This window comes from Canis lupus, chromosome 19 (genome assembly GCF_011100685.1).
Source record: "Canis lupus familiaris isolate Mischka breed German Shepherd chromosome 19, alternate assembly UU_Cfam_GSD_1.0, whole genome shotgun sequence".
Lineage (NCBI taxonomy): Eukaryota > Metazoa > Chordata > Mammalia > Carnivora > Canidae > Canis > Canis lupus.
In genome coordinates, this window is record NC_049240.1 from 52,803,502 (window position 1) to 52,830,278 (window position 26,777).

Consider the following 26,777-nt stretch of genomic DNA (forward strand, 5'->3'; position numbering starts at 1 on the left):
GTGCGTAAGTGGTTCTCAACTGGGGATAGGCTTGTTGCAATAAATTTAGGACACTTTGTTAAATTTCAGATAAACATTTAGTATCCCCTAGTCCCTGCCCTGCCAATTTAGCAATATCTTCAGGTATTTTTGCCATGATGAGGGGTTGCTATTGGCATCTAGAGTAGAGGATGCTACAAAACATCAAGGATGCTACAAAACATAAATTGCACAGGACAGCTCCTTCAACAATTACCCGGTTCAAAATGTCCGTACGGGAGGCATACAGAAATCTTGCTTTGGAGCAACATGAGAACCAGTTATAAGAGAAGGAAATAGAATTGGAACTAAAAGAATTCTGTTGAAATTTAAGGATTATATTGATGCTCCAAATGACAGAAGTCCAAAAAAAGTGGAAGCTTTACACTTGAAGTCAGAGAGCTGCTTTTTGAAGTGTAGTATCTATAATTGAATTTTTTTTGGATAAGTTTCAGTACATTTTCAAAGAAATTCGAAGCATGCGGAGTTCAAGAGAATGAAATTCGAAGTTTATCTATGAAATGTGGTAGCAGTATTAGTTAACCTGAAAGTCCTTGCAGTTTAAATTCTGATTTTTTAATATTTTTAATCACTTAATAAACTTTGACAATGATTGGAGCCAATAAAAAAAAAAAACAAACTACATATATACACGCTGGAATCAAACCAAATTCCAGTGCTGATCTTAACACTAGTTGTATAACCTAATGCGTGCTCTTAGGTATTTCTCATTTTGCCTATGAGGGATGTAGGTCAAATGACCTGAACAATCCCTTCCCACAGATTTCTAAGTTCTTGCCAAAATACAAATTTGACAACAAAACCTATTTCTCAGTGACAGGTCGAAATTAATTTCAATGGCTCAACCTTATTTTAAAAGGAAGCAGATTTATGTTTAAGATGGACAATTTTACATAGGATTTCCTTATGGTGTCCTGAATAAGTAGACATGATTAAACTGATACCTGTGTTTTCTTACTGTCGTACATAACAGTCAACTACTTTCTTACATCTATTAGTAAGATCCCTTGGATTATATTTCCCGAACCTGAATCTTGCCATCACATTTCATAAACAATATTACAACTGGCAGTTACTGTTTCTCATGTTGTTTCTGGAAATTCTGTTAGCAAGCTAAAAGGAGCCCTGCTACCATGTACCCTAGCCCTTATATGATAATACACAGCCATAGCCATTTTGGGGACTAAGTGCCCTTTTCAACCGGTAGATGGCACTTCCGATGTTAAAACCAATGTTGAAATTTCAGGGAATATGGCTCAAACAATGGTACAAAGAAGAGAATGCCTGAATAATCAATACGCACAGCAGAAACAATGAGAGAGCTGCAAGGCCACAGACCAAATAATTCCTTATGTGTGAGCGGTCCTCTGCATTGTAGGAGGTTTAACAGTATCCTTGGCCTCTACCTACTAGAACCCCCTTCACTCTGCCCCAAGTTTTCCTGTGGGGCCACTGAGAAGGCAAAAGCTATGCAAACAAGATTTATAATTATGCACAGTAAATGAACATACTATATGTGGTTTCACATAGCATCAAGTATCAAAACAGACAAAACAACTCATGCAGCAGGCAATCAGGGTAGTGGTTACCCTTGGGAGGGGCAAGTGAAGGAAGTGCCAGTAATGTTCTGTCTTGATCTGGGTGCTGCTTATACTTATGATAGCTGCACTTTTCTACATGTATACCCTATATTGCTTTCTATTTTTCATAATGAATGAAAACTCTGCAGCCATTACTCCTTGAATCATTAAGCAACACTTAGCTACATGTTAGTTAACTAAGCAGGGTTTTCTATTAAGTTTATTATCTCCATGTGTTCCTTTAAAAAGTCAATTGAAAAATACACAAAAAAAATCATTTTCTTAATTCATTTGGTAGAAGTTACTTGTTCTTCTGAGATTTCTATGGTTCTTTTTAAGTTTAAAATGCTGTAAAAAAGTGTCACTAAGAGGCATTTCTGTAAAGTATCATAATTTCCATCTCTTGCTAAAATGGAGAAATAGAATTTAGCAGCTGAGGTACTGTTTTGTCAAAATAAACCACATTTATCCAGGAGTTAAGGATTCTTTAAAGGGTGAGAGTCATACACTTTCATATATAAAGATGTAGTATTATCCTTATTTTCTGACACAAGGTTACTTCAAAGTAAAACTCTTAGCAGTTTTTCTAGAATTCTTGATTGCATTTATTTTAAAAATGCAAAACTACAAAATTAATTTTTAAAAAAAATATAGCAATGAAAAAACAGATCATAACCAAATGTGTGATTGATTTATTTTTAGAGAAAAATAAAACTCAAGTTTTTCCAATAAAGGGGAGAAATAACAATATGAGATCATGTCCTGGTTACATGTTAATTATCACATTCTATACGATGTGGATGTGATCAACATGTATTCAATGATAGTATTAATAAACATTTGAGATTTAAAAATTATACCATTTGCCAATGCTGTAAATTCATAAATGTTGAAATAAATACCCAGAAATAAGTAAATTTTAAAAATTGAAGCTTTTGACAGTGTTTATAGATCAACCCAAATGGTACATATCAATAGTACAGCCAATACATTGACATTACTGTTGGTTTCCACCTAACTTCTTCATAATATGGCTGTCTGGTGTTGCATTAGTGAAGATACTTCCTACAACCACATGGGTACCCCAGAGCCTATGACGAATCACTTTACAGCAGCCAAGATCATCCACAGAGAATCCTAAATGTCGATAGCGTTCATCTGTTTCAAAAAGAGTGTTGTTTGTATATGGTCCAAAAAACTGGAGGAAATAAAAGTTCTATTCGTTAGCAAGAAAGACAATGATGAACACATACCTATTTTAATACTCCAAATATTAAAAGTGTGACCAAACACTTCCTCTTCATCCAATAATCTTAGCAAATTACATGTTATCTAAAACACAATCTTTAAGTTTTTCATTTCTCGTCTATACTACATGTGTTACTTGATTTTGAAAAGAAATAATATATATTCCTAGCTTAAGATATAAAACATTTCATGATTATTTATGACTGAAAGCTATACCCAGAATTTAAAATATGACAACAGTGGTTTTTCCTGAAGTTTTCTCCCTTCAACTATGATTGCTGATTTGTAACTACCTATTTCATTAATGTAATAGTATTTACTAGTGAGGATGAAAAATAATAAAGACAGAAAAACTTAACTATAAGTGATGATGGCACCTCAAAGATTGTCAAAATTAAGATTAAAAAAAATGTCTTAAATGATCTATTTCTACCAAAGTTGTAAACCATTTTATAATTAAAACAAACAAACAAACAAACACTCCCACTTCAAATTAATCTGGCTTTCAAAATGTAATTACTCACTGCCAAACCAGATGATGGGTCAATAAAGTCAGCCCAATAGCCTTCAGCTCGAAGAGCATAGCAAATTTCCTTAGCGCCATTAATGAACTGCATAGAAAAAGACACAAATATCCTGGATAGCATCCTTACAAATTATTTTTCAACAAAATTTTAAATATCTTTTGCTTCAGACAGTTCAATAAGAAAATATGACTGATAAGTTAGATATAAAGCCATTTTTTACCAGTTCAAAAAATGGTTCATTTAACACTTTCATTTCCTTCAAAAAGTCTGTGTATTTTTTCTTCTAAATTTTTAGGAACAATTTCTAATCAGTTCTGTGCTACTGATTCCTGAATTTGTCATGAATTAGAAAATATAGCTGCCATTTTTATATTATAAAAATATGAATATTTTGTTTTTCCTTTCTTACCCTAATGAAAAGATATAAACCATTCATTCATTTTAATGTTTAAAAACTTACATGTCAAAGACACATTTATCCATACTCAGTCATAGATAATTTTCACTATATTCTTTGTATTTTTTGTGTATTATTATAGACCATGTAGCTCTATCACCTATTCAAAATCTTGGTTTTGCCATCCTACTCTAATTCCTATGATGTCTTTATTAGCTTTATCAGAAGTGTAAGCAGTGAAAGAGACAGTAACAAATATTAGGACCAGATTAGAGTGCTAAAAAAAAGGGGGGTGGGGGACAAACCATAAATGTTTAAAACCAAGGGCACAGTTCCACTTCTGGCCATAATAGAGTAGGGGATGTAATACTAAAACCTATGAGGCAACGGTTTTAAATCGTGAACAGTCAGACAAAACTGTAATCTTGGACAGAAAGAAGGGCAACAAATTACGTGATCCTCATGTCTGTTTGGAACACTGTCTTCCAAGCTAAGGAGGTAGAAAGCAAGAGTTCTGGAATGTTGAAGCATCTGGAATTTGTGGGTTCGACTCACAAGGCACGATTCCTTGAGGAATCTGCCTCACAGACTGTGCCAACTGGCACCTGAGCTCAATGGTGTTACCATGGGTCGGTGCAGTGCTAGGTAATATGATTTCTGGCCCACACAGAGTACTAAGACCTCACTGAACACATCCAGCTGAGATCCCCCAAATGTTTAAGCCTGAGGAAGATGGGCCATATCCTAAAAGAAGAGTTAGCAACTTGCAGCTTAAATGCCCAACCATCCAGCTGGGTGCTTGTATATAGACAGTTTCCCTGGAAAACATCCATGTTTGTTCATGTATAGGGTCTTTAGTTCCTTTCACAATACACAGGGAGAGTTGAATAGTTGAGACCCTAAAACCTATAAAGCCTAAAAACTTATGAGGTGGCTCTTTAGCAGCAATCAGCAAACTTTTTTCTGTAAACTAAGCTAACTTTCTTGGAAAATACTGAGTGAGCAACATTAAGATAATGCTGTATTTTTGGGTTATTTTCATAATTCTTAAATCGGCAAACTGAATATGGGCTAGAAAAGTCATTAGAAAATATATTTATTTAATGAGCAGATCTGCTGTACACAAAATTCCCAGGAGAACAAAACAATGCAAATGTGGTAAAAGTTAACTAAAAGAATCCCAAATTATCACAAAGAGAACCAGTTTAAGTATTTAAGATTTATGCTCCTTGACAGAAAACACTGACATCTGGTGGAAAAAACTACAATAAACTACCGAACATAAAATATCTACTGACAGTAAATTACATTTGGTTCTAAAATAGTCACTAACACCTTTTTTTCCATAGGGAAAAAAGCTTTTAGTTATTATAAAATTAAAAATGACATTTCAAACCCTGAAATTGGTTACAAAAAACTGATAATTTTACTAGAGTCAGTATTAAATGAGACTTGGAATCCTTAACTCATTAGAAGTTAGGACCAATAATGCAATGTACATGAATGACTAATTGATAGCAATGGTAAGTATATATATTAGTAAATACTGCCTTATATGTAAATAGAAAATGAGTTACTGCCTAAATGTTAACTCTCTAAATTCATATCTCTTTAAAATTAGACAATATCGTATGCCTCTCTGTAACTTCCTTATTAATTAGTGTATGATCATGACTACATGAAATTTATTAGCAAAGCTATGTGGGACATTTTAGTATGAAGTCATTATCCTAAAATTTACAAACGAAGAGAACCATACATCAATCCTAAAGAAAACAGAAAAAATTGCTAGTATTATCTTAGACGGAAATTAGTAAAAGGAATTTTTTCAATTATAGTTAGCTAAGGTGCCCAAGTGAGCTAATCTTGATCTGTCACAAGGCAAGAGTATTATACTATCTTGCAGAATCTCCTATAACCCAACATCAAACTCTTGAGACAATTATATATTTATATTTATATGTTATATATATTTTTAAATAAGACTTTAAGTTACCACTTACCAATTCTCAGGTTGGTAAAAATGAAAAGAAACGCTAATAATATCCAGGGTGAGCTATGGTGACAGCATATATACTAGGGCAGTTTTTTTGGTGGGCAAACTGGCAGCATCTATCAAAATGTAGAAGGAGTATATCTTCTGGATTCAGCAATTTCCTATTTAGGAATCTGTAGATTAAGTGTGTGCAAAAAAGTATATGCACAAACATATTCACTGCTTACAACAGGAAAAGATAAAAATTCATAGTTGGAAATCTATGTGTAGCTATGGAAAGGTGTCACATCATCTGGCAAAAAGCAAAGGACAGGAAAAAAATGTGGGTATACAGTATGTTATTGCTGTACACAGAGTATTACTCCTTGGGTAATTTGCACTTTTTACTTGACTTGCTTTAAAAAGAGTGAGGAGTATAAAGAGTTCATTTTACTTTTTTTTTTTTTTTTTTTTGCCATTTTTACTGTATTTTCCAATTTTACAAAAACACATATATCCAAAAAATTGCAGTATTAGACAGAATCTAAGTCAAAAAAACAAAACAACCAACCACGGCATCTCACTTCTCAGATGTCAAAGTCCCTTACTACTGAAATATAGCACGTGAGCCGGGAACTACTAAAGCCTGAAGAACCCCATCATCTTACAATGTATCATAAAACTTGTCAGCACTTGAGAGAATTACCTTTTCTAAAAGCATTTCTCTTTCATTTTCTACCTCTTCGCTCCAAACAGTCATATCATTCTTAGTTTTCTGTGTTATAGTGAGAATCATTAGTTTGTTGGTGGCTCCTTCTGGAAACAGGGACTCAAAATCTATAAATAATAATTCCAGGGAGAAAGTAAGTCCTTTTTTTTTTTTTAATTAAAAAAAGCAGTATATAAAAGTACTTCCTTAGAAAAATGATTAAATCATTGTAGTACCAATAAATGCATACTGTTTTTAAAAAGGAATTTGAAGTGAACTTTTGGTTAACTTCTGCTCTTGCTGAACTGAAATATTACCATTCTGAAGAGCAGTAAGGTTACTTGTTACTGATTTTGTAATTTTCTTTTTTTTTTTTGATTTTGTAATTTTCAAAAAAAGTTTATTAAAATTATGCATTCATTAAATTATAGCTATAATTATTACCTCAGGAGAAGAAGAACTTCAGGGAAAAAATTATTAAAAAGTCTACTATTCCTGTCTAATGGCAGCATGAGGTCAGATGTCAGGGGACATTCGAAAGACCTTACCTTGGCCATGTAATCATTTCCAGCCAGACATATTAAAATATTTAATTACAAAGTATTATAATGCCTACAGAGTACATCATTTAACATATTAGAAAATTGGTGGCATTATCTAATACACGTAGTGTAAAAATGTTTGAAGTACACTATACCTCTTCGCAGCAATTCTGGACACGTTTGGATCGCACACTCTACTTTGGCATTTTCAAAGTAAGTTTCTGCACTGCTGATTTCTTGTTCAACAGGTGCATTATTACCCTAAGAGGAATAAGAAGTATAAATAAAAGCTGGAGTTCAAATAAAATATTTGGTCTATTATAAACTTGTCTTCCTTGAGAAGTTTTTAGAAATAATCCTAGTTAACTGGCAATAGAGTAATAGTGTTATATACTCAAACTGTTCTCTATGATGAATAAAGAGGTGAAGATTTAAAAATGAACATATATTAATATTGTAATATGAATAGAAGTTGGCTAAGAAACTAAAATGCCATGACTATGTCCTACAATGTTACCTTTGATATTCTGGTATCTACTTATCCTTCCCTTGGTTCTGTAATCTGTGAAATGGGGATAATAGCACTAACTTACAAAATAACATGCTTAAATATATAGTCTCTCCTACAGGATGTGTTTAGAGGCTTTTATTCAACTAAAATTTACCGGGCACCTACTATATACATCAGACATTATAGCAAGAGCAGCCCCACAATAGTAAAAAAAATCCAGTCTTCACTCTTAGGTTTAAAAGAGCTAATAGAAGAAAAATAGCATGAACAAATAAATGTAATCCAATGTGAAAAGTTCTATAAAATTAGATAGAAAGTCTTTTCACAGTATAGATGGGGAAGAAACTTGCTTTGCTGAGGGAAATCAGAAAAAGGTTGAAATCCTATTTGAGCTACATGTGAGTTAATGTGTTTGGTTTGCAAAGAATAGGTAGAAAGGATTAGAAACTCAGGAGGAAAGAGAGTCCAGGAAGAGACAGAAACAATACAAGCACATGCAATGGTATGTACAAGGAGAATGGTACATTTAAAAACAAAAATAGGGTATGCTGTGATTAAGAGATCAAAACTATGGAAAGTCATTTATGCCACACTAAGAAATTTTGACTTTAGTCTATAAACAATGAAGAATAGCAAGATCAGATATAAAATGCTAATGCTAGTATTACTGTGCAAGCAATAGGACAGTTAATAGCTAATATTTACTGATCACAGTATATTTAAGTGTTTTAGGTACATTTTCACATTTTCTCATAGCGACTTTATGGTCACTAGGTATTATTATCCCCATCTTACTTATAAAGAAATGGGCTCAGAAATATTAAGTAGCTTTCTTAAGCCCACAAAATCAGGTAAAAGACAGAACTAACCTTTGAAATCAGATTCATCCTAGTTCCATAGTCCATCTCACTATAATGCCTCTAAGAATGGAGGAGAGATAGAGACCTTGAACTCTAGCTTTATTAGTGGGAACTGAAGGGACAACAAATAATTTAAAAGCTACTTCAAAGGTGGAAGCAATGCAATTTTGTCACTCTGTATAGGGATATGATGGAGAGAGGAGCCAAGTTTAGCAGTATGATCTTTACCTTGGGTCAGTGGGATAATGACTAAGTCACTTACACTGCTGATAACATGGGATTAAGGACACGTTTTGAGGTGGGGGCAGGAAGGCGGAACCTAAGGATGAGACACAAAAAAATCTAGGGAATTTTAAGACGTTCAGATAATGACATTTGGCAGGCAGATAGAGTTAGGAATTATAATTTATGGAGGAAGCCAGGGAATTAAGTGACCAAGGAGTTACTCAAAGAAGAAACACATGGGAAATAACATATAATTGGTAGACAGAGAGAAGGAGCCAAGAAGACTGAGAAAGAATTATGGGAGATAAAAAGTTAGGGAAGGTCAACTGTCTCCAAATGTTAGGCTGATTTAAATCATAATAATTGTAAGGGCTGCTGCTACAAATATTATGGCTTTGATTAAAAAAAAAAAAAAAACTCAGCCTGAAACTATTTAGAAATTCAGAAAATGGTAAGGATTAGGGGTTTGATAGAAACCAGTTAGGTGAGCATATCAGTTTATTTATTTACCACTCCCCACTTCTAAAGTAAGCTCTATGCCCAACACAGGGCCTGAGCTCACAGACCCCTAATCAAGAGGAGCATGTTTTACCAACTGAGCCAGCCAGGTACTCCTGCCATACCAGTTTAAAAACTCACTTAAAAAAACCCCAGAAAAACAAAACTTATTTGTAAGTCTTTCTTTTTTAGATTACTCTATCTGGAGAAGTTCAGAGATCTCAGTATTTTCTTGTTTTAAGTGCCCAGTGGAGCATAAAACTAGTTATCTGTTCCACATAAAAATTAGGATTATTGTTTATAAAAGTGAAAAAGAATCTAAATTTTTAGTAATATAGAAATTAAACTATATCTGAAATAAACAGCTATTAGACAAGATATTTTTGAAGAACTATTTACCTAAAAGAGATTGTAATCTAAAGTAAAAAAGAAGGGGTGCCTGTGTGGCTTAGTTCAGTGTCTGCCTTTAGCTCAGGTCATGATCCCAGGGATCGAGCCCCACTTTTGGCTCCCTGCTCAGCAAGGAGTCTGCTTTTCCCTCTCCCTTGGCTTGTGTGGTCTCTCAAATAAAATCTTAAAAAGAAAATTATATAGCAAACATACATAGAACAATGCTGTTTTTAAAAGCCATATATGTTGAATATATTTTGAATTAAGATCTTTAAAAACGTTATATCAAGTAATACGCTCACAGTTATCAGAAATTATTTTAGCAATAATCAGAAAATAAACGATATTAACAATTTACCTGAAATTCATTCACATACTGTGCCATCACAAACTCGTGCCTTTCACTTGATAAAGGTTCTGCTAGAACATCAGGTAAAGTTTTATGAAGTTGGCTTTTCTTTTGTGATGTAGTCCCATTGAGATGACAATCAAAACCTATGTTCCCAGGAAGCTGGAATCTCTGATCTTGAGGTCCAAATGGTCCCATAGTTTCATCAGGCCATACTGTTCGAGAACCTGAAAAGGAACAACAAAGTGAATCTATTTTCTCCAACAGTCAAATGTATGGGTGGACTAAAAGAATATTTTTTTTCTAATTAGGTATTTTTATTTTTATAAAACCAATAGATCAACGTAGCCAGTTTTCAGTTCATAGACAGGACCATTAAAAGAAAAAGGATATAATAAAGTACAGTAATCCATACTATGTAATACCTGGTAGTCATTAAAAGAATATAGTAAATTTTGGAAAGAACCTAGGAAGACAGCAGAGTAGAAGGATCCTAAGCTCTCCTCTTTAATACAGAGATACCTAGATTAACAGACATATCAGTGCAACTAACCCAGGAAGTCTTTGGGTTAATCACAGAGAAGAAGCCAATCAAGATAGAAGGGGCAGAGACGCAGTTGGAAACCAAACTACCCAGTGAGACTAACCACAAACAGGAAGGACAAACACAGAAGGAAGAGGAAAAGACCCCACAGGAGGTACCCCTGACATAGGGAACTCCCCAGAGAAAGGAAGTCCCCATAACATCTGGCTTTGAAAATCAGTGTGGCTTAACTTCAAAAGTTTTTACAGTTAGTGCGTTTAGCTCTGGGAGAGCTAGAGAGTGATAGGAAACTGAGTTCCCATCCTCAAAGAGAGAGTGTGTAACTAACAATCTCACCTAGATACAGCACAGAAGCAAAAGTTTGAAAAGTGCCTGGGGTATATACATGAAGGTGATTTATTTATTTTTTTAATTAATCTCAATGTGTGCTGAAAAGAACCTGTGCTGGAGAAGCAAGGATCTGTAAGAAACTTCTCCAAGAGTATTTTCTCCATCCCATCTCAGCCTAGATACCCACACATTTGTGCATCCAACGTGAATACTCTCCATGTAGTTTGCTAACACTGTGCACCCAACCTTACATTGTCCTGTTGATTCAATCCATTCAAGCAGCCCCACTGGGCAGGAGTCCCTGCAAAGCAGCCCTGACAGTGAATACCATCACTCCACTTGCCCTGCGGAGTGGGAAGATAACCATACATGCAAGTCTGACTGCAGTACCAGCAGACTGACTTCCAGACATCTGATTTCTGATCTCTTGGCCCCACTAATCAGCAAAGACTCTCACATGATACACTTTTATGCAACTGCAGCCCCAGCTAATAGGCTGAAAAGCAGGCATCTAGACTGATTACTGATACTGCCCAACTGTAAGCCCTTCCCTGCCCCATGGGCCCTTAACAGTACAAGGACCAAACCCTGCCCACAACAAGCAAAGTGAACATTTGTAGCTGACTAGATTGAAGGCAAATGTGACTGAGCCACAATAGTACAGTGTGCAAAACTCCTATCAAAGTCACCCCTAAGGTGCCTGGTTCTGAAGAAGAGTGGAAAGTGTGCTACAGGGCACCACAGGACCTCTTCTTCATAAGGCCACTCCTTTCAAGATCAAAAGATATATCTTACTTTCCAGATAAATACAAAAAAACACAGAAACAAAATAAGGAGACAAAGGAATATGTCCTAAATGAAAGAGCAGGACAATACCATGCAAAAGAGCTAAATGAAATGGAGACAAGCAATATGCCTGATAAAGATTTCAAAGTAATGCTCATAACTATACTTACTGGACTTGACAAAAGAGTGGAGGATCTTAGTGAGAACTTCAACAAAGAGACAGAAAATATAAAAAGAACCAGTCAGAGATGAACTCAATGACTGAAATAAAAAATAAACTACAAGCAATGAATGGAACATTTGAAGAGGCAGAAGAATAGATCAGGGACTGGGAAGACAGGGTAATAGAAAGTGACCAAGCTGAACAGGAAATGAAAAAGGGAACTCAGCCATACCACAAGCATAAAAACAGTCATATTATAGAGATCCCAGAAAAGGGGGCAGAAAATTTATTTGAAGAAATAATAGCTGAAAACTTTCTAAACCTGAGGCAGGAAATACATATCCAGATATGAGATAGAGAATTTTCAGAGCAGTAAAAGAGAGCAGTCACATAAAAGGGAAATTCCATAAGGCTATTGGCTGATATCCAAACGCTGAAAAGAAAAAACCTGCAACTAAGAATATATCCAGCATGGCTGTCATTCAGAACAGAAGGAGTAATAAAGATTTCCCAGCCAAACAAGTAAAAAAGAGTTCGTCACCATTAAACTACCCTTACAAGTAACATTAAAGAGAATTCTCTGAGTGGAAAGAAATCGCCATAACAAAGAAAGAAAATTAGGAAAAAATCTTACAGGTAAATACAAAATAAAAGTAGTAGATTAATATAAAACCAGTATGGAGGTAAAAACATAAAGGCAGTAATATCAATTATATCTATAAAAATCATAGAGAATCAGAAAATAAAAGGACGTCAAGTATGATATCATTTACATAAAATGTGGAGGTGGGTAAAAACTTAGTGCTTTTACAATGGACTCAAACATAATTGGCCATCAACTTCATACAGATTGCTACTGCTTAAGATGCTATATATGAACCTAATGGGAACCACAAATCAACTACCTATAATAGATATGCTTGGATTTCTTTCTTTTTATTTTTTCACATAAACCACCAGAGAGCAAGAGAAGGAATAGAGAACTACAAAAACAATAATAAAACAAGTAACAAATGGTACTAAGTACCCGCTAATCATTAATTACTTTGAATGTAAGTGAACTAATTTTCCAATCAAATCAGTAGGAAGTGACTGAATGGATTGAAAGGCAAGACCACCTTTATTCTGCCTTTAGAGACTTGCTTTGGACCTAAAGACACATGCAGATTTAAAGTGAAGGGATGGAAAACCATGACCATGCAAATGGAAGTGAAAGAAAGCTAGGGTAATAATACACATCAAACAAAACAGAGACTGTAAAGACAAAGAAGGACATACCTACAATAAGGGGAACAGTCCTACAAGAGAATATAACAAACTAAATACTTTTGCACCCAACATGGGAGCACCTATATACATAAAACCATTAACAAGAAAAGGAAGACCTTGACAATAGTACAAAAGTAGAGGATGTTAACACCTACTTACGTCAATAGATAGATGAACCAGACAAAAATCAACAAAGAAACACTGTTTCGAATGACACATTACAACAGATGGAACTATATTCTGAACATTCCATTAAAAACAGAATACACATTCTTTTCAGGTGCACATGGAACATTCTCCAGGACAGATCATATGTTAGGCCACAAAACAAGTCTCAATAAATTCAAATTGACTGAAGTCGTATCATGCATCTTTTCTGACTACAAAAGTTTAAAACTGGAAATGAATCACAGAAAGAAATGTGGAAAGAACACAGATACAGGGGGCACCTGGATGGCTCACTTAGTTAAGCATCTGCCTTCTGCTCAGATCATGATTCAGGGTTCTGGGATCAAGCCCCGAGTCAGGCTCCCTCTCAGCGAGGCCTGTGCTTTTCCTTTTCCCTCTCTTCCAGCTTGTGCACTCTCTCAAATAAATTAAATCTTTGAAAAAACAAAAACCACACAAATACAATCAGGCTAAATAACATGTTATTAAACCTTGAATGCACCTACCAAGGTATCAAAGAGGAAATAAAATATATAAGGGGACAAATAAAAATGAAAACATAATGGTCCAGAATCTCTGCAATGTGGTAATAGCTCTTAAATATTATAGCAATATAGGCATAACTAAAGCAGCAAGAAAGATCTCTAGTAAACAGCCTAACCTTATTATCTAAAGGAGCTAAAAAAAAACCCCCCAAAAAAACATGCAAAAACAAGAGAAAAGGAAATAATGAAGATTAGTGCAGAAATAATTAAAATGGAGAACCATCCAAAAGACAACCCACAACTGGTCAATGAAACCATGACCCAGTTCCTTGAAAAGCTCAACAAAATTGAACTACCTTTAGACTGATTCACCAAAAGAGAGAAAACTAAAAACCATAAATAAAAAGAGAAATAACAACTGACATCACAAATATACCAAAGATAGTTAGAAAATATTATGTAAAATTATATGCCAACGAAGAACATAACAGAAATGAACAAATTCCTAGAAAGCTAAAACTTTCCAAAACTGAATCATGAATAGAAAGTTTAAACAGACTAATTGCCAGCAATGACACTGAATAAGTAGTCAAAAAATTCCTAACACAAAGTCTAGGATCAGGTATCTTACACCCGTGAATTCTACCAAACATATGAAGAAGAGTTACTATATATTGTTCTTGAAAATTACAAAATACAGACCATGAAAGCAGCTTGCAAATTCATTCCAGCAGGCCAAGACTACCCTGTTACCAAAACCAGCTGAAGATACTAAAAATAAAAAGGTATGCACCAAAATCTCAGATGAAAATAGATGGGAAGATCCTGAACAAAGTACTATCAAAACAAATACAAATATATAGTAAGGAAATCATTCACAGGGCACCTGGGTGGCTGAGCTGGTTAAAAGCACCTTACTCTCAATTTTGGCTCAGATCAGGATCTTAGGGTCATGAGATTAGGCCCTGAACTGGGCTCCACATTGAATAAGGAGACTGCTTAAGATTCTTCCTTGGGGCACCTGGGTGGCTCAGTCAGTTAAGGTCTGCCTTTGGCTTAAGTCATGATCTTGGGGTCCTCGGATTTTGCCCCCTGGCTGACTCCCTCCTGCTCGGTGGGGAGTCTACTTCTGCCTCTCCCTGTCTCTCTTCCCTTCAATCCCCCAATCCATTTATGTGCTCTTAATAAAATCTTAAAAAAAAAAATTCTTTCTCTCCCTCTCCCTGCATACACACACTTGCTCTCGAATAAATAAATCTAAAAAAAAAAAAATCACTCAAAATGATCAAGTGTGACTTATTCTAGGTATACAAGGGTGGTTCAGTACATGCAAAAAGTGTTATTAAGTGATATTGTCACTTTAAGGACAAAAACCATATGATCATTTGAACAGACACAAGATAGCATTTGAAAGAGTACATCATCATTCACCAAGAAAAAACTCTCAACAAAGTATGATAAAGGTTAAATGTCAAAAGTCCACAGCTAACTTCATTCTCCATGGTGAAAAGCAGAGCTTTCGCTCTAAGATCAAGAATAAGATAAAGATGTCCACTCTTACCAGTTTCCTTCAACATTGTACTGCAAGACCCAGTCAGGGAAATCAGGCCAAAAAAAAAAAAAAAAAGAAAGAAATACAAGGCAACCAAACTAGTAAAGAGGATGTAAGATTTCCAGTATGTGTAGCTGAAATAAACCATATACAGAAAACTCTAAAAACTCTCTACCAAAAAGTACTAGAATTGATAACTGAATTCAGTAACGTTGCAGAATAGAGATTATTGGTAAATCTATTGTATTTCTGTATACTAATGAAGTGGCAGAAATAGAAATTAAGAAACTATCCCATTTACAATTGCACCAAAAAGATAAAACACCTAGGATTAAACTTAACCAAGGAGGTGAGAGATTTGTACTCTGAAAACCATAAAACACTGATGAAAAAACTGAGGATGCAAAAAAATAAATGGAAAGATATGTGCATGAACTGGCACAATTGCTACCGTAAAAATTTCCCTATTACCCAAAGCAATCCACAGATTTAATGCAATCTTCATTAAACTACCAACAAATTTTCAGACTACTAAAAAACAAAAACCAAAAAACAAAACAAAACAAACACCCTAAAATCTGTATGGAACCAAAAAGAATCTATATAGAAAAAGCAATGTTCACAAAAAAGTACAAAGCTCAAGACAGCACAATCTTGTAAGTCAAGATATACTACAAAGCTGCAGTAATCAAGACAGTATGGCACCGGCAACAACAAAAAGGAGACACGCAGATCAGTGCAACAGTAGAGCCAAAATTAACCCACGCTTACATGGTCAAATAACCTATGACAAAGCAGGCGAGATTATACAATGGGGAAAAGACAGGATCTTCAGCAAATGGTGCTGGAAAAGTGGACAGCTACAGGCAAAAGAATGAAACCAGACCACTTTCCTACACCACACACAGAAACAAACTCTAAATGGATTGAAGACCTAAACAGAGACCTGAAACCATAAAAGTCCTGGAAGAAAACAGGCACTAACGTCCCTGACATCAGTTGTAGAAGCGTTTTTCTAGATATGTGTTCTAAGGGAAACCGAAGGAAAACTGAACTACTGTCACTATACCAAAATAAAAGGCTTTGCACAGAAACAACCCAGGAACAAAGCAAAAAAGACAGCCTACTGAATGGAAGAAGACATTTGCAAATAACATCCAATAAAAGCTTAATATCCAAAACACATAAAGAACTTCAACAACTCAACACCAAGAAATTTCAAGTGAAACAATTAAAAATGGGCAGAGGACCTGCAGACATTTTCCCACAGACCCATGCAGACGGGCAACAGACGCATGAGAAGAGGCTCAACATCACTCATCATCAGGGAAAGTCCAATGCAAACCACAGGGAGAACCACGTTATACCTGTCAGAATGGCTAAAGTCAGCAACACAAGAAATAACAGGTGTTGACAAAGATGTGGAGAAAGGGAACCTTCATGCAGTGTTGGTGGGAATGCAAACTTGAGTAGCCACCGTGGCAAACACTATAGATGTTCCTCAAAAAATAAAACATAGAATTACCAAATGATCCAGTCATTCTGCTGGGTAGTTCCCTCTCCCCTACCAAACCCTAATTCAAAAAGATATTTACACCCTTATGTTTACTGAACATTATTTATAACAGCCAGATATGGAAGCAGCCCGAGTGTTCATCCATAGATGAATGGTTAAAAAAAAAAAAAAAAAAAAGGTATAAAACTTCTGGTTTTTCCATTGATATTTCTTTCAGAGCACGCAACATTGCCACAGTCACATTATACCAAAAGGGACAATGGTGATCTCGAGGGCTACTCATTTGATCTTGAACAGTAACTGCAAGCATTCTTGACATACATTTATTAAAACAGGTACCAGCACGTCCTTCGCTAGTTACAATCACTGCTTGTTATTACCATATAAACACAAGAGTAATGGAATAGTTTTAAAATTTGGTACTCGTATTTCTCAAACCCCATACCTTTGTTTGTTAAGTCATCAGCCCCAATATATGTGCACTCTGACTGAATTAATAAAGTCTGAGTTCTTATTCTGATGCCCTGTATGTCTGCTCCAATTCATAGAGCTTACTACATGTCTAGTCTTTGGAGGAGACAAAACTTGAGCTGGCCCGTGAGGGGCAGGTCAGATCTGAATAGTGAGAATAGTGGGGGCTTGGGAAGAAATGGCCATTATTTACTGATTGTATTTGGTACATATTGTGTGATACTTGGAGAAAAGGGACTTACCAGCCCTTAATTCAAATCTAAGCTTTTTATCACTTATTTTTTCCTTGCCCTATCTCCTCTCTTCCACCTTTTTCCTTGCATTGTGAGATCTAGCGGGCTTTCTGTCAAAAGGACAAATGCCTCCTCTGACTATAACTTCTTAATAGTTGTGTATAATGAAAACTGTAAACTTTTTTAAATAAAATGTGTATATACCTTGGCAAAAAATTAAAAAAAAAATAAAGTCATATAGTATTTTTTTGTTTATTATTTACTAAGATTGAGGAATGAAGAGTGGAAATAGATATATTACATGTTTTAGGGAGGATTTTCAGAGAGAGTTCAGCCCGTGCCTCCTCAGCTTGTGACATCAAGCACTCTGGAGCCCTCCTTTGTGTTGACTGTTGTACTCACAGGGATGAGATTGTTAAGGTCAGGAGAAACGATCTGGAGGTAAGGATGATTTGTGAACACAAATATACCTGACAGACAAGGTAGAGAAGCATTCCAAGTAAAGGAGAGCAGAAATGCCAAGGAAAAGCTCTGAGGTATGAACAATTAAGTTGGGAATGCAACCACAGAGGGTAGCCTGAAGGCGATTAGATGATTCCCCAAAAGGTCAGCAGGAGACAGATGTAGGGGGCCTTATGCACCATGCTGGTGATTAGGATGTCATCATTTAGAGTGGTGATTCCTAAAGAAGTTCTGTAAGGAGTCGGGAAAATCAGTGGGTTAAATTCTGATCCTACACTCAGTAATGGAGTTTGAGGGATTCAGGTTGGTCGAGTGAACTCCACCCCCCCTTCCGTGGTATCTCACCCCCCCTTCCGTGGTGTCTCCTCAATCCTGACTATTCTCTGGGTTCTGGATTCCCACCTCCACTCCCAGCTGGATATTCCCATTTGAATATTGGCCACCACTTCCACTTCAGCACTTTGAGAGTCTATAGGGCTGTAACCCACCAACAGGTACTTGGTAATGAGAGGATCAGGAGAGGCATTAGACTCTCTGGCCAGGACTCTGGTGTTCCACTCCTGGCTGTCACTCCCTGTCCTATGACTGACCACATCCTCTGACCTCTCTTAGCTTCAGGTTTCCTATCTGTGCAGTGGAAATGCTGCTGGTTTCACGAGGTGATATGAAGACTAAATGAATTATTACATGGAAAGGACTTAGACAAGGGCTGGGCACATAGTAAGCGCCATTACCATTACTACTATGATGCTATTATTCATCCAGGCTGAAAACTGCTACAGATTGGGAGGATACGGAAGCAGAGCAAGGGAATAAAAGCCACCAACGTCTTTAAAATGGACTTTTGGAATACTTAGCTCCTGTTTAACAGCGACTGTCCTAATCCAGGTCTCTCTTGCCTTTGCCCCTGAGTACAGTAGCAGGGCGCTGGGACTTCTCTCCTGCACTTCTGCCCTGTGCCAGCAGATCTCTCTCTTCAAAAATGGTCAAACAAGTCTTTAATAACTATCATATTTATGAATTCATTTTCACAGCCATCAGAATGGCTAGAATGAAAAAGATAAGAGTGGAAAGGATGTGGAGGCAGAGAACCCTTGTGGTCTGTTGATTGGGAATGTCAATTGGTGCAGAATATGGAAAACAGTATGGAGGTTCCTCAAAAAATTAAGAGAGAAATGCCAGACGATCCAGAAATTTGACTGTTAGGTAGTTCCGCAATGAAAATAAAGTGGTAATTTAAAAACATATGTACCCTGTGTTTACTGCATCATTTACGATAGCCAAGATAGGAAAGCAACCTAAGTGTCTATTGATAGTTGGAGGAATAAAGAACATGTGTAGTATGCGCTCATACACAGTGGATTGTTGGTCATAAAGAATGAAATCTTGCCCTTTGCAATAAATAGATGGACCTGGAGAATATTATGTTCAGTTAAATATGTCAGAAAAGGACAAATACGAAATGATTTCACTTATAAATGGGGAACAGAGGGACATCTGCGTGGCTCAGTGATTGTCCGTCTGCCTTTGGCTCAGGTTGTGATCCCAGGGTCCTAGGATCGAGCATTGGGCTCCCTGCAGAAAGCCTGCTTCTCTCTTTGCCTGTACTTTGCCCTTCTCTCTCTGTCTCTGTCATGAATAAGTAAAATCTTAAAAAATAAATAAAAAAAATAAACATGGAACATAAATGACCAAGCAAACAAGCAAAAAAGACAAAAGAGAGTCATAGATAGAGAGAACAAACTGATAATTGTCATCTGGAAAGGGAGGGGTGAGATAGGCAAAGTAGGGAAGTGGTTTAAAACATACAAACTTCCAGTTATAAGTACGCAACAGGTATTAAAAATACAGCATAAGGAATATAGTCAATAGTCCTGTAGTAAGGCTGCATAGTGACAGATGCACCCTTTTATTACTTATCCTGGTGTGAACTATGCAATATATATATGATTGTTGAATTATCATAATGTATGCTTGAAACTATTCACACTCAACTATTCTTCAGTAACATAGGTAGTATTTCCTTGACAAAGGCTATAGAAACAGTTTTCTAGATACTTCTGCTCACCAATAGAAAGAAAAGCAAAATTAAACTATTAGGACTACACCAAAATAAAACATTTTTGCACAGTGAAGGAAACAATTACAAAAACAAAAAAAGGGCAACCTACTAAATGGAAAAAGATATTTTCAAATGATGTATCTGATACATCATTTATAGTTCTAAATATTAATATCCAAAGTATATAAATAACTTAACATGGAACCAAACCAACCAAAAAACCTATTAAAAATGGATGGAAAGGGACACCTGGGTGCCTCAATGGTTGAGCGTCTGCCTTCAGCCCAGGGCCTGATCCTGGAGTCCTGGGATAGAGTCCTGCATTGGGCTCCCTGCATGGAGCCTGCTTCTCCCTCCTCCTGTGTCTCTGCCTCTCTCTGTTTCGCTCATGAATAAATAAAATCTTTTTAAAAAATTAAAAAAATTATTAAAAATGGATGGAGAGCTTAAAGAGACTTATTTGTAAGGAAAATATATAGCTGGTACACACATTAAACAATGCTCAATATCACTAATCATCAGGGAAAAGAAATCAAAACCACAACGAGAGATCACCTTATAACTGTTGGAATAGAACAAATATAAGAAATACAAGTGTTGGCAAGAATGTGGAGAAAAAGATTCTCTCCTGCACTGTTGGTGGAAATGCAAACTGGTGCAGACACTTTGCACAACAGTATGGAGATTTCTTAGAAAATTAAAAACAAAGTTATCAAATGATTCAATAATTGAATACTGGATATTTACCCAAAGAAAAAGGAAAACACACAACAAAAGATATATACACCCTTATATTTAACAAAGCATTATTTATAATAGCCAAGATATGGAAGTAATCCAAATATTCATACAGAAATGAAGGGATAAAGATTTGGTATATGTACACAATGGAGTATTACTCAACCATAAAAAAATAATGAAATCTTGCCATTTGTAGCAACATGGATGGATGCAGAGGATATAAAAGTGACATAAGTCAGAGAAAGACAAATATCAAATGACTACACTCATATAGAATTTAAGGAAAAAAAAAAAGGGACAAAAACAGTCTTTACTACAGAGAATAAACTGGTGGTCGCCAAAAGGGAGATGGGTGTTTTGCAACAAATATAAGTAAATTACGGTAACTTTTACTTACATATATCTGGCGGTGCAGTGGCCACATGAGACTCATCAGAACCTGAAGATCCTGCTGTTGAAAAGGCTTTGGGACTGACAACCCTTTTAACTAAAGAGCAAAATCCTGGGACATAGGAAACCAGTCTGGCTCTATTACAGAGCACCTAAAAATAAGACAAAAATTAAAATTATTTGTTCTGCATATACGTTATTTTTAACATAGACAATCTCTGGCAAACCCTCACACTGCAAAGAATCTTTTAAAACCAAGTTTTATCCTATTATGGAGCAACTATCATATGACAAGGATTATATATATAATTTTAAAAACATATCTATTAAACAAACAAGTAATAAATTACTTTGTGGAAAAGTGTATGGCCTTTCTGATAAAGGCTAGAATCGAGAGTGCCACACTAGAGAGAATAGGAACCTCTAAAAGTTGCCCTATTCAGGAACAACACTAAAAAGGTAGTACAAGTAAGACTTTTTTATTGTTAAGGAATCTTCAACACTTTTAGTACATAGATTTGTGGTAAATATTTTGCTATGTTCACTTCCTGGACTCTGAGGTCACGGACTATAGATGAATGTGTAAACATCTTTCATGAACAAATTTCTAGCAAAATACTTGGGTCAAAATAATTTTTTTTATTGTATTTTATACCGATTTATCCATTTGAGAGAGAGAAAAATCTCCAGCAGACTTGCCCCGCTGAGCGCACAGCTGGGCTCAATCTCAAGACCCTGAGATCATGACCTGAAGAAAATCAAGAGTCTAAAGCTTAGCTGACTGAGGCACTCAGGTGCCCTATGTCAGTGTAATAATTTAATACAGGGGTTGGCGAACTATAGCTGAATACATCCTATTTTGGTAAGTAAAGTTTTAGCCTAATATTGTCACACATACTTATGTACTGTTTGTGGCTGCTCTCATGCGGCTGCTCTCATGCCATAATGCCAGAATTAAGTAGTTGTATAGAGACTATATGGCACAGAAAGCCTAAAATATTTACTTATCCGACCCTTTACATTAAAAAACAAAAATGCCGACTGAGTGTAGTAAAAAATATGTAAGAATATTATATTATCTGTGAAATACTATTAAATGATTTGAACAATTAAGAGCTCGAGAGAACAGGAAAAGAAGTTTCATAGAGAACACAAGGTTTTGAAGAAATAGAAATTTGTGGAGGAAAAGGGCATTTCAATGAGCAACTTTCAGAAACAGATGTATAGTCATAAAAGGTATATTCAAAAGAGAGAAATTTAGTAAGGTTAGGTATTTAAGGGATTGCGGTAAAAAACAGACTTGGGGGGATCCCTGGGTGGCTCAGCGGTTTCGCGTCTGCGTTTGGCCCAGGGCGCGATCCTGGAGTCCGGGGATCGAGTCCCACGTCGGGCTCCCGGCATGGGCCTGCTTACCCCTCCTCCTGTGTCTCTGCCTCTCTCTCTATGTCTAGCATGAATAAATAAATCTTTAAAAAAAAAAAAAAAAAAACGGCTTGGAAGTTAAGTTGTGGGTAATCATAAAAGGCTTTATATTTGACACAGTAAAGGGTTTGTTAACAGCAATTCAATAAATCAGAATCCTGATCTGGAGGCAGGGAATAGAATAAACTGACAAAAATAAGGAATGTTTTTAGGAATGTATCACTTAGTGCAGGATGGACTGGAATAGGATTTAAGAATAGACTGGAGTGGTACGAAAATTAGTTACCAGGGTGTGGAAAGACTCTAGCCATTTGATAACTTCAGAATCAGTCTTTTCCCCTTTCACAGAGTACTCTGAATTCCAACCCAGGTGTTCTTTTTTTTTCATCCTAAGTACAAGAGAACATCCTAACTTGTTTTACCTCTCTAGCATAATTTATTAACTTTACCTTCCTTTCTTTTTCAATTCTTTAGTCTCACATAAAAAAAAACCCCACAACACTTCTCATATTTCTCTGCCTTCTTTTATACTGCCTTATGAGTTCTTCTGCTAGAATGCCCCTTTCCCTCTCCTTCTAGGTCTAGCAAATTTCAACTCTGTCTTCAATAACTGGATAAACAGAACTTCCTTAATGTATCTCCAAAGAAGGCAGGTCTCCTGAGCATTCTGGCCATCTGAAAATTTCAGCATCCTTCCTTGGGTCAGGACCCAACCTCCCCAGAGAGATAAATAAAATAATTATTAGATTTTAACTTACTAGACAAACTCAGACTTTGGGTGTTTCTACAATTTACCTCTACAAATAAGACATTTAAGAGAATAATGGCTCAGGATCTTAAAGGCAATATAAAATTTTAAACTCCGAAAATATTTTGGGCAAAGCCTTAAAAATAACCCTCAATAAGACATTATCTGAAGGGGGCAATATTAAATAGTAAATAATCAATAGATGTTAATTACTATGGGACAGATGCTATGCTAAGTGCTTTACATGCACTCTTTTACTTATTCCCACACTTCCATATACTATTAACATTAAAGTATGATTATCAAGCTATTATTTGTGATTAACTACTTCATAAGCAAAAAAGGAAAAGAAAGATAATCCAAATTATTTTAGCAACTGCCTAATATTATTAAGGATTATGATTATTTTAGCCTGGGAGCGCCAAGGCCACTAACTCGTACTTTGGAATTTTTCCTTGATGGTAAAGCATTTAACAAAAGTCATAATAAAATGTGAGTTTTGTTGCCAATCTAAGACAATCTAATCACCAAGTTTCATGTTAATTTTATTTACCAAGTTTCATTTTAACAGCTAAATAAGCCAGTATCTAATTTATCCACTGAAAAGAATAGCTGACAACAGTGTTGATGTCTTTCAAGTTTTCCTTTTAACCTATAGGACAAATTCTTACCTGGCAGATTTTATGACATTGGGTCGGCTGGTAAATATAACTAAAAGTGATAAATATAACTAAAAGTGACAACCAATAAATGACTCAAAAATTAGAGAACAGCCTGTTTATCTCAGTATGAGGATAAGCGTGATTTTGTATATGACTACTTCAAAACCTAAGATTCTAGACTTGGGAAGAAAACAGGTTATTAAAATATAACTTTAAAGTCCTTAGTAGTATAAGGAGAAATGTCTTTTTGACACTCTTTTAGGACTAAGTCCCGTTTTGGGTTATGTGAGCAGAAAACAGGCTCTATAACAAAGACTGAAAGCTTATTATTAAGAAATTCATCCACATTCTAGGAAATTCATCCATACCTATCTTCAGACATTTTTGTGTGGTCCACACAAAAGGAATTTGAGTGGGATGTTATAAGAAATCCTAAGAAATTTGTGTCGGATATAAATATTGAAAAATCACAGATTTCACCGAAAAAGTCCAAATTTTCAGCTATTCTTGAAAACTCAGAAGAGCTCACAGCATTGGATTCATATTCCCAAATGGCTTAAATAACAAATCGTTGTAGCTAAAGAAAGGCTCCTCCTGTTGCCGGATCACAAATGAAAATTGCAGTTTGTCAAAGTTCCCACCAAGGCATCTTGATTTACTGGTCCAGCTTTCAAAGCGGAGACATTTATGACTCTTGCTACCTATGTTACCTACAATGTGGAAGACACACATACTTGCATTCAGTGTTTACAACGCAAACACAAATTTTCAAAAGTATATTTGAATACTGAAACTTTATCGGAACTTCTAACAATAAAAGGATCTATGAAAGCACCTTAGGAAACAGTCACCTTGCTGAGCTAATCCGTTTAAATGAAAACAAAGCCAAGTTAAACATTCGCATTCTATTCTAATTAATGTCTGTTTTGAGAACACCTCAGGCTTCTTTTACAACATTCCCTTCCTGTGCTTTTAAGTAGAAAGTCACCCTAGAGTGGGTCCAAGACAGTGGTCCACGTTTATGACCTGGCCCTGCACTCACATCACTAGACTCTCAACCTACCACGTTCCCTTAGGGGAATACTACCCTGGCTAAAGGCTGCCATCTGTATCCTCCTCACACGGCTCTGATCAAAGGACCACAGCTTTACCAAAGAATCGAATCTAAACCCTGAGCGTGACATGCAAGGTTCCCTGGTCCCAACCTCACTTCCCGCTCTTCCGCGTTGCGCAAGGCGGAAGGGTCTTCTGGAGTTTTTGAAACGGAGGGGAGAGGGACTCTGAAGACCAATCCCCCGCTGTTCCATTAAAATCGCCAATTACCGGGCGGCCCGGGCGGCTCAGCGGTTGAGCCTCTGCCTTCGGGCCAGGGCGTGACCCCGAGGTCCCGAGTCCCGCCGCGTGGGGCTCCCTGCAGGGAGCCTGCTTCTCCCTCGGCCTGTGTCTCTCATGAATAAATAAGTTAAATTAAATTAAAATCTCCAATTATCTGGATCCCAGCGTCTTCTCGGAACTCCGATGAAGTGCTTCTGCGATCGCCTTGGCCCGGAGCTCCGCGGTGAGCTGCATCCCACCGCCCGGCCGCCGCCCACCGGGACTCCCGGGCTACGGGCCCGCCTCCCTGGCGCCCGTCCTGCAGGGTGCGGGAGGTCCCGCTATCCCGGGACGGCTACGAAAACCTTCCCGTGTAGCTAACCCGGGTAATTAAAAAAAAAAAAAAAGCTTAAAGGCAGATTCCGAGTACCCACTGACTACTGTCTTCTGAAAACGTTGCAAGGATCCGGGCACTGGCTTCGTGTCCAAACACGGACTCGCAGGCGCGGGGACCCGGGACCGACGAAAACGTCCGTGTTCGAACCACCCTCGGGGCGCGCCGCGCTGTCCACACCCGCCCCTCCCCCCGCTGCCCGCGACACTTCTCACACAGCGCGTCCGAGCGCGAGAAACAGGCCGCCGAGGCCGCCGTCCCGAAACCCACTTGCCAACCACGGCGGCGTGTACTCACGGTGGCCATTTCCGGCGGGGAGGGCGGACGCCGGCGATCGTCCCTTCCGTGAAGCTCTACCCCTGGGGGACCGACAAAACACAGCAGCCTGGTGACCCACCCGGCGCCAGCTCCGGGGCGCGCCGCCGCCCCGCCCCGACGCCCGCGCGCTCCCCGGAAGTGCACCCCGCCCCCAAGCCCACCCCCGCAGGGCCCCGCCCCCGACGCCCCCGCGCTCCCCGGAAGGGCGCCCCCCCCCCGCAGAACCCCGCCCCCGACGCCGCAGCGCTCCCCGGAAGTGCACCCCCAGCAAGACCCCGCCCCCGACGCCCGAGCGCTCCCCGGAAGTCTGCCCCCCGCGTCCCGCAGGGCCCCGCCCCCGACGCCCGAGCGCTCCCGGAAGTGCGCCCTCCCCCGCGCCCCGCAGGGCCCGCCCCGACGTCCGAGCGCTCCCGGAAGTCCGTCCAGCCCCCAAGCAGGGCTCCACCCCCGAGCTCCCCGGAAGTGCGCGCCCCCCCCACAGGGCCCCGCCCCCGACGCCCGAGCGCTCCCCGGAAGTGCGCCCCACCCCCAACGCCCCCGCAGGGCCCCGCCCCCAAGCCCCCTTCCCCCCCCCGCTCCCGCGAGCAGCTGGGGCCCGGTGACGGCGGGGAAGCAGGAGTCCGTGCCGGCCCGGGACACGGTCCTCAGGGCCGGCGGCTCCACAGCAGCTCCGGACGAGCGCTGGGCCGGGGCTGACGGGGACAGCCTGGCCACAGGGAGCCTGTCGGGGCAGGGGCCATACCGAGCGCGGTGGCCCCCAGACGGGCGCATTCGGAGGGTCCGACACGGTGGAAGCCGCCGCCGCCGCCAGCCGTCCCGGGCCCGCACTGGCTCCGCCGTCAAAATGGCGGCCGCGACGGCAGCGCGGCGAGCGCCTACGCCGGCGGCGACCAGGCC

General features: G+C 38.1%; 1 protein-coding gene across 2 annotated transcripts; it reads right to left on the reverse strand.

The window, feature by feature from the left end:
* Window positions 1-2,288: 2,288 nt before the first annotated feature.
* Window positions 2,289-26,777, reverse strand: MMADHC (metabolism of cobalamin associated D). 2 transcript variants are annotated; one of them, XM_038565188.1, is made up of 8 exons: window positions 26,623-26,777; window positions 25,860-25,921; window positions 21,030-21,174; window positions 9,860-10,077; window positions 7,173-7,278; window positions 6,473-6,603; window positions 3,392-3,478; window positions 2,289-2,817 (listed from the first exon to the last, which is right to left on the reverse strand). In XM_038565188.1, the coding sequence occupies exons 2-8, from the start codon at window positions 25,866-25,868 to the stop codon at window positions 2,617-2,619; spliced, it is 897 nt and encodes a 298-aa protein (XP_038421116.1). In that variant the 5' UTR covers window positions 25,869-25,921; window positions 26,623-26,777; the 3' UTR covers window positions 2,289-2,616. The 2 variants fall into 2 exon arrangements, with proteins under 2 accessions (XP_038421116.1, XP_038421115.1); XM_038565187.1 differs by lacking the exons at window positions 25,860-25,921; window positions 26,623-26,777 and adding exons at window positions 22,731-22,833; window positions 24,223-24,251.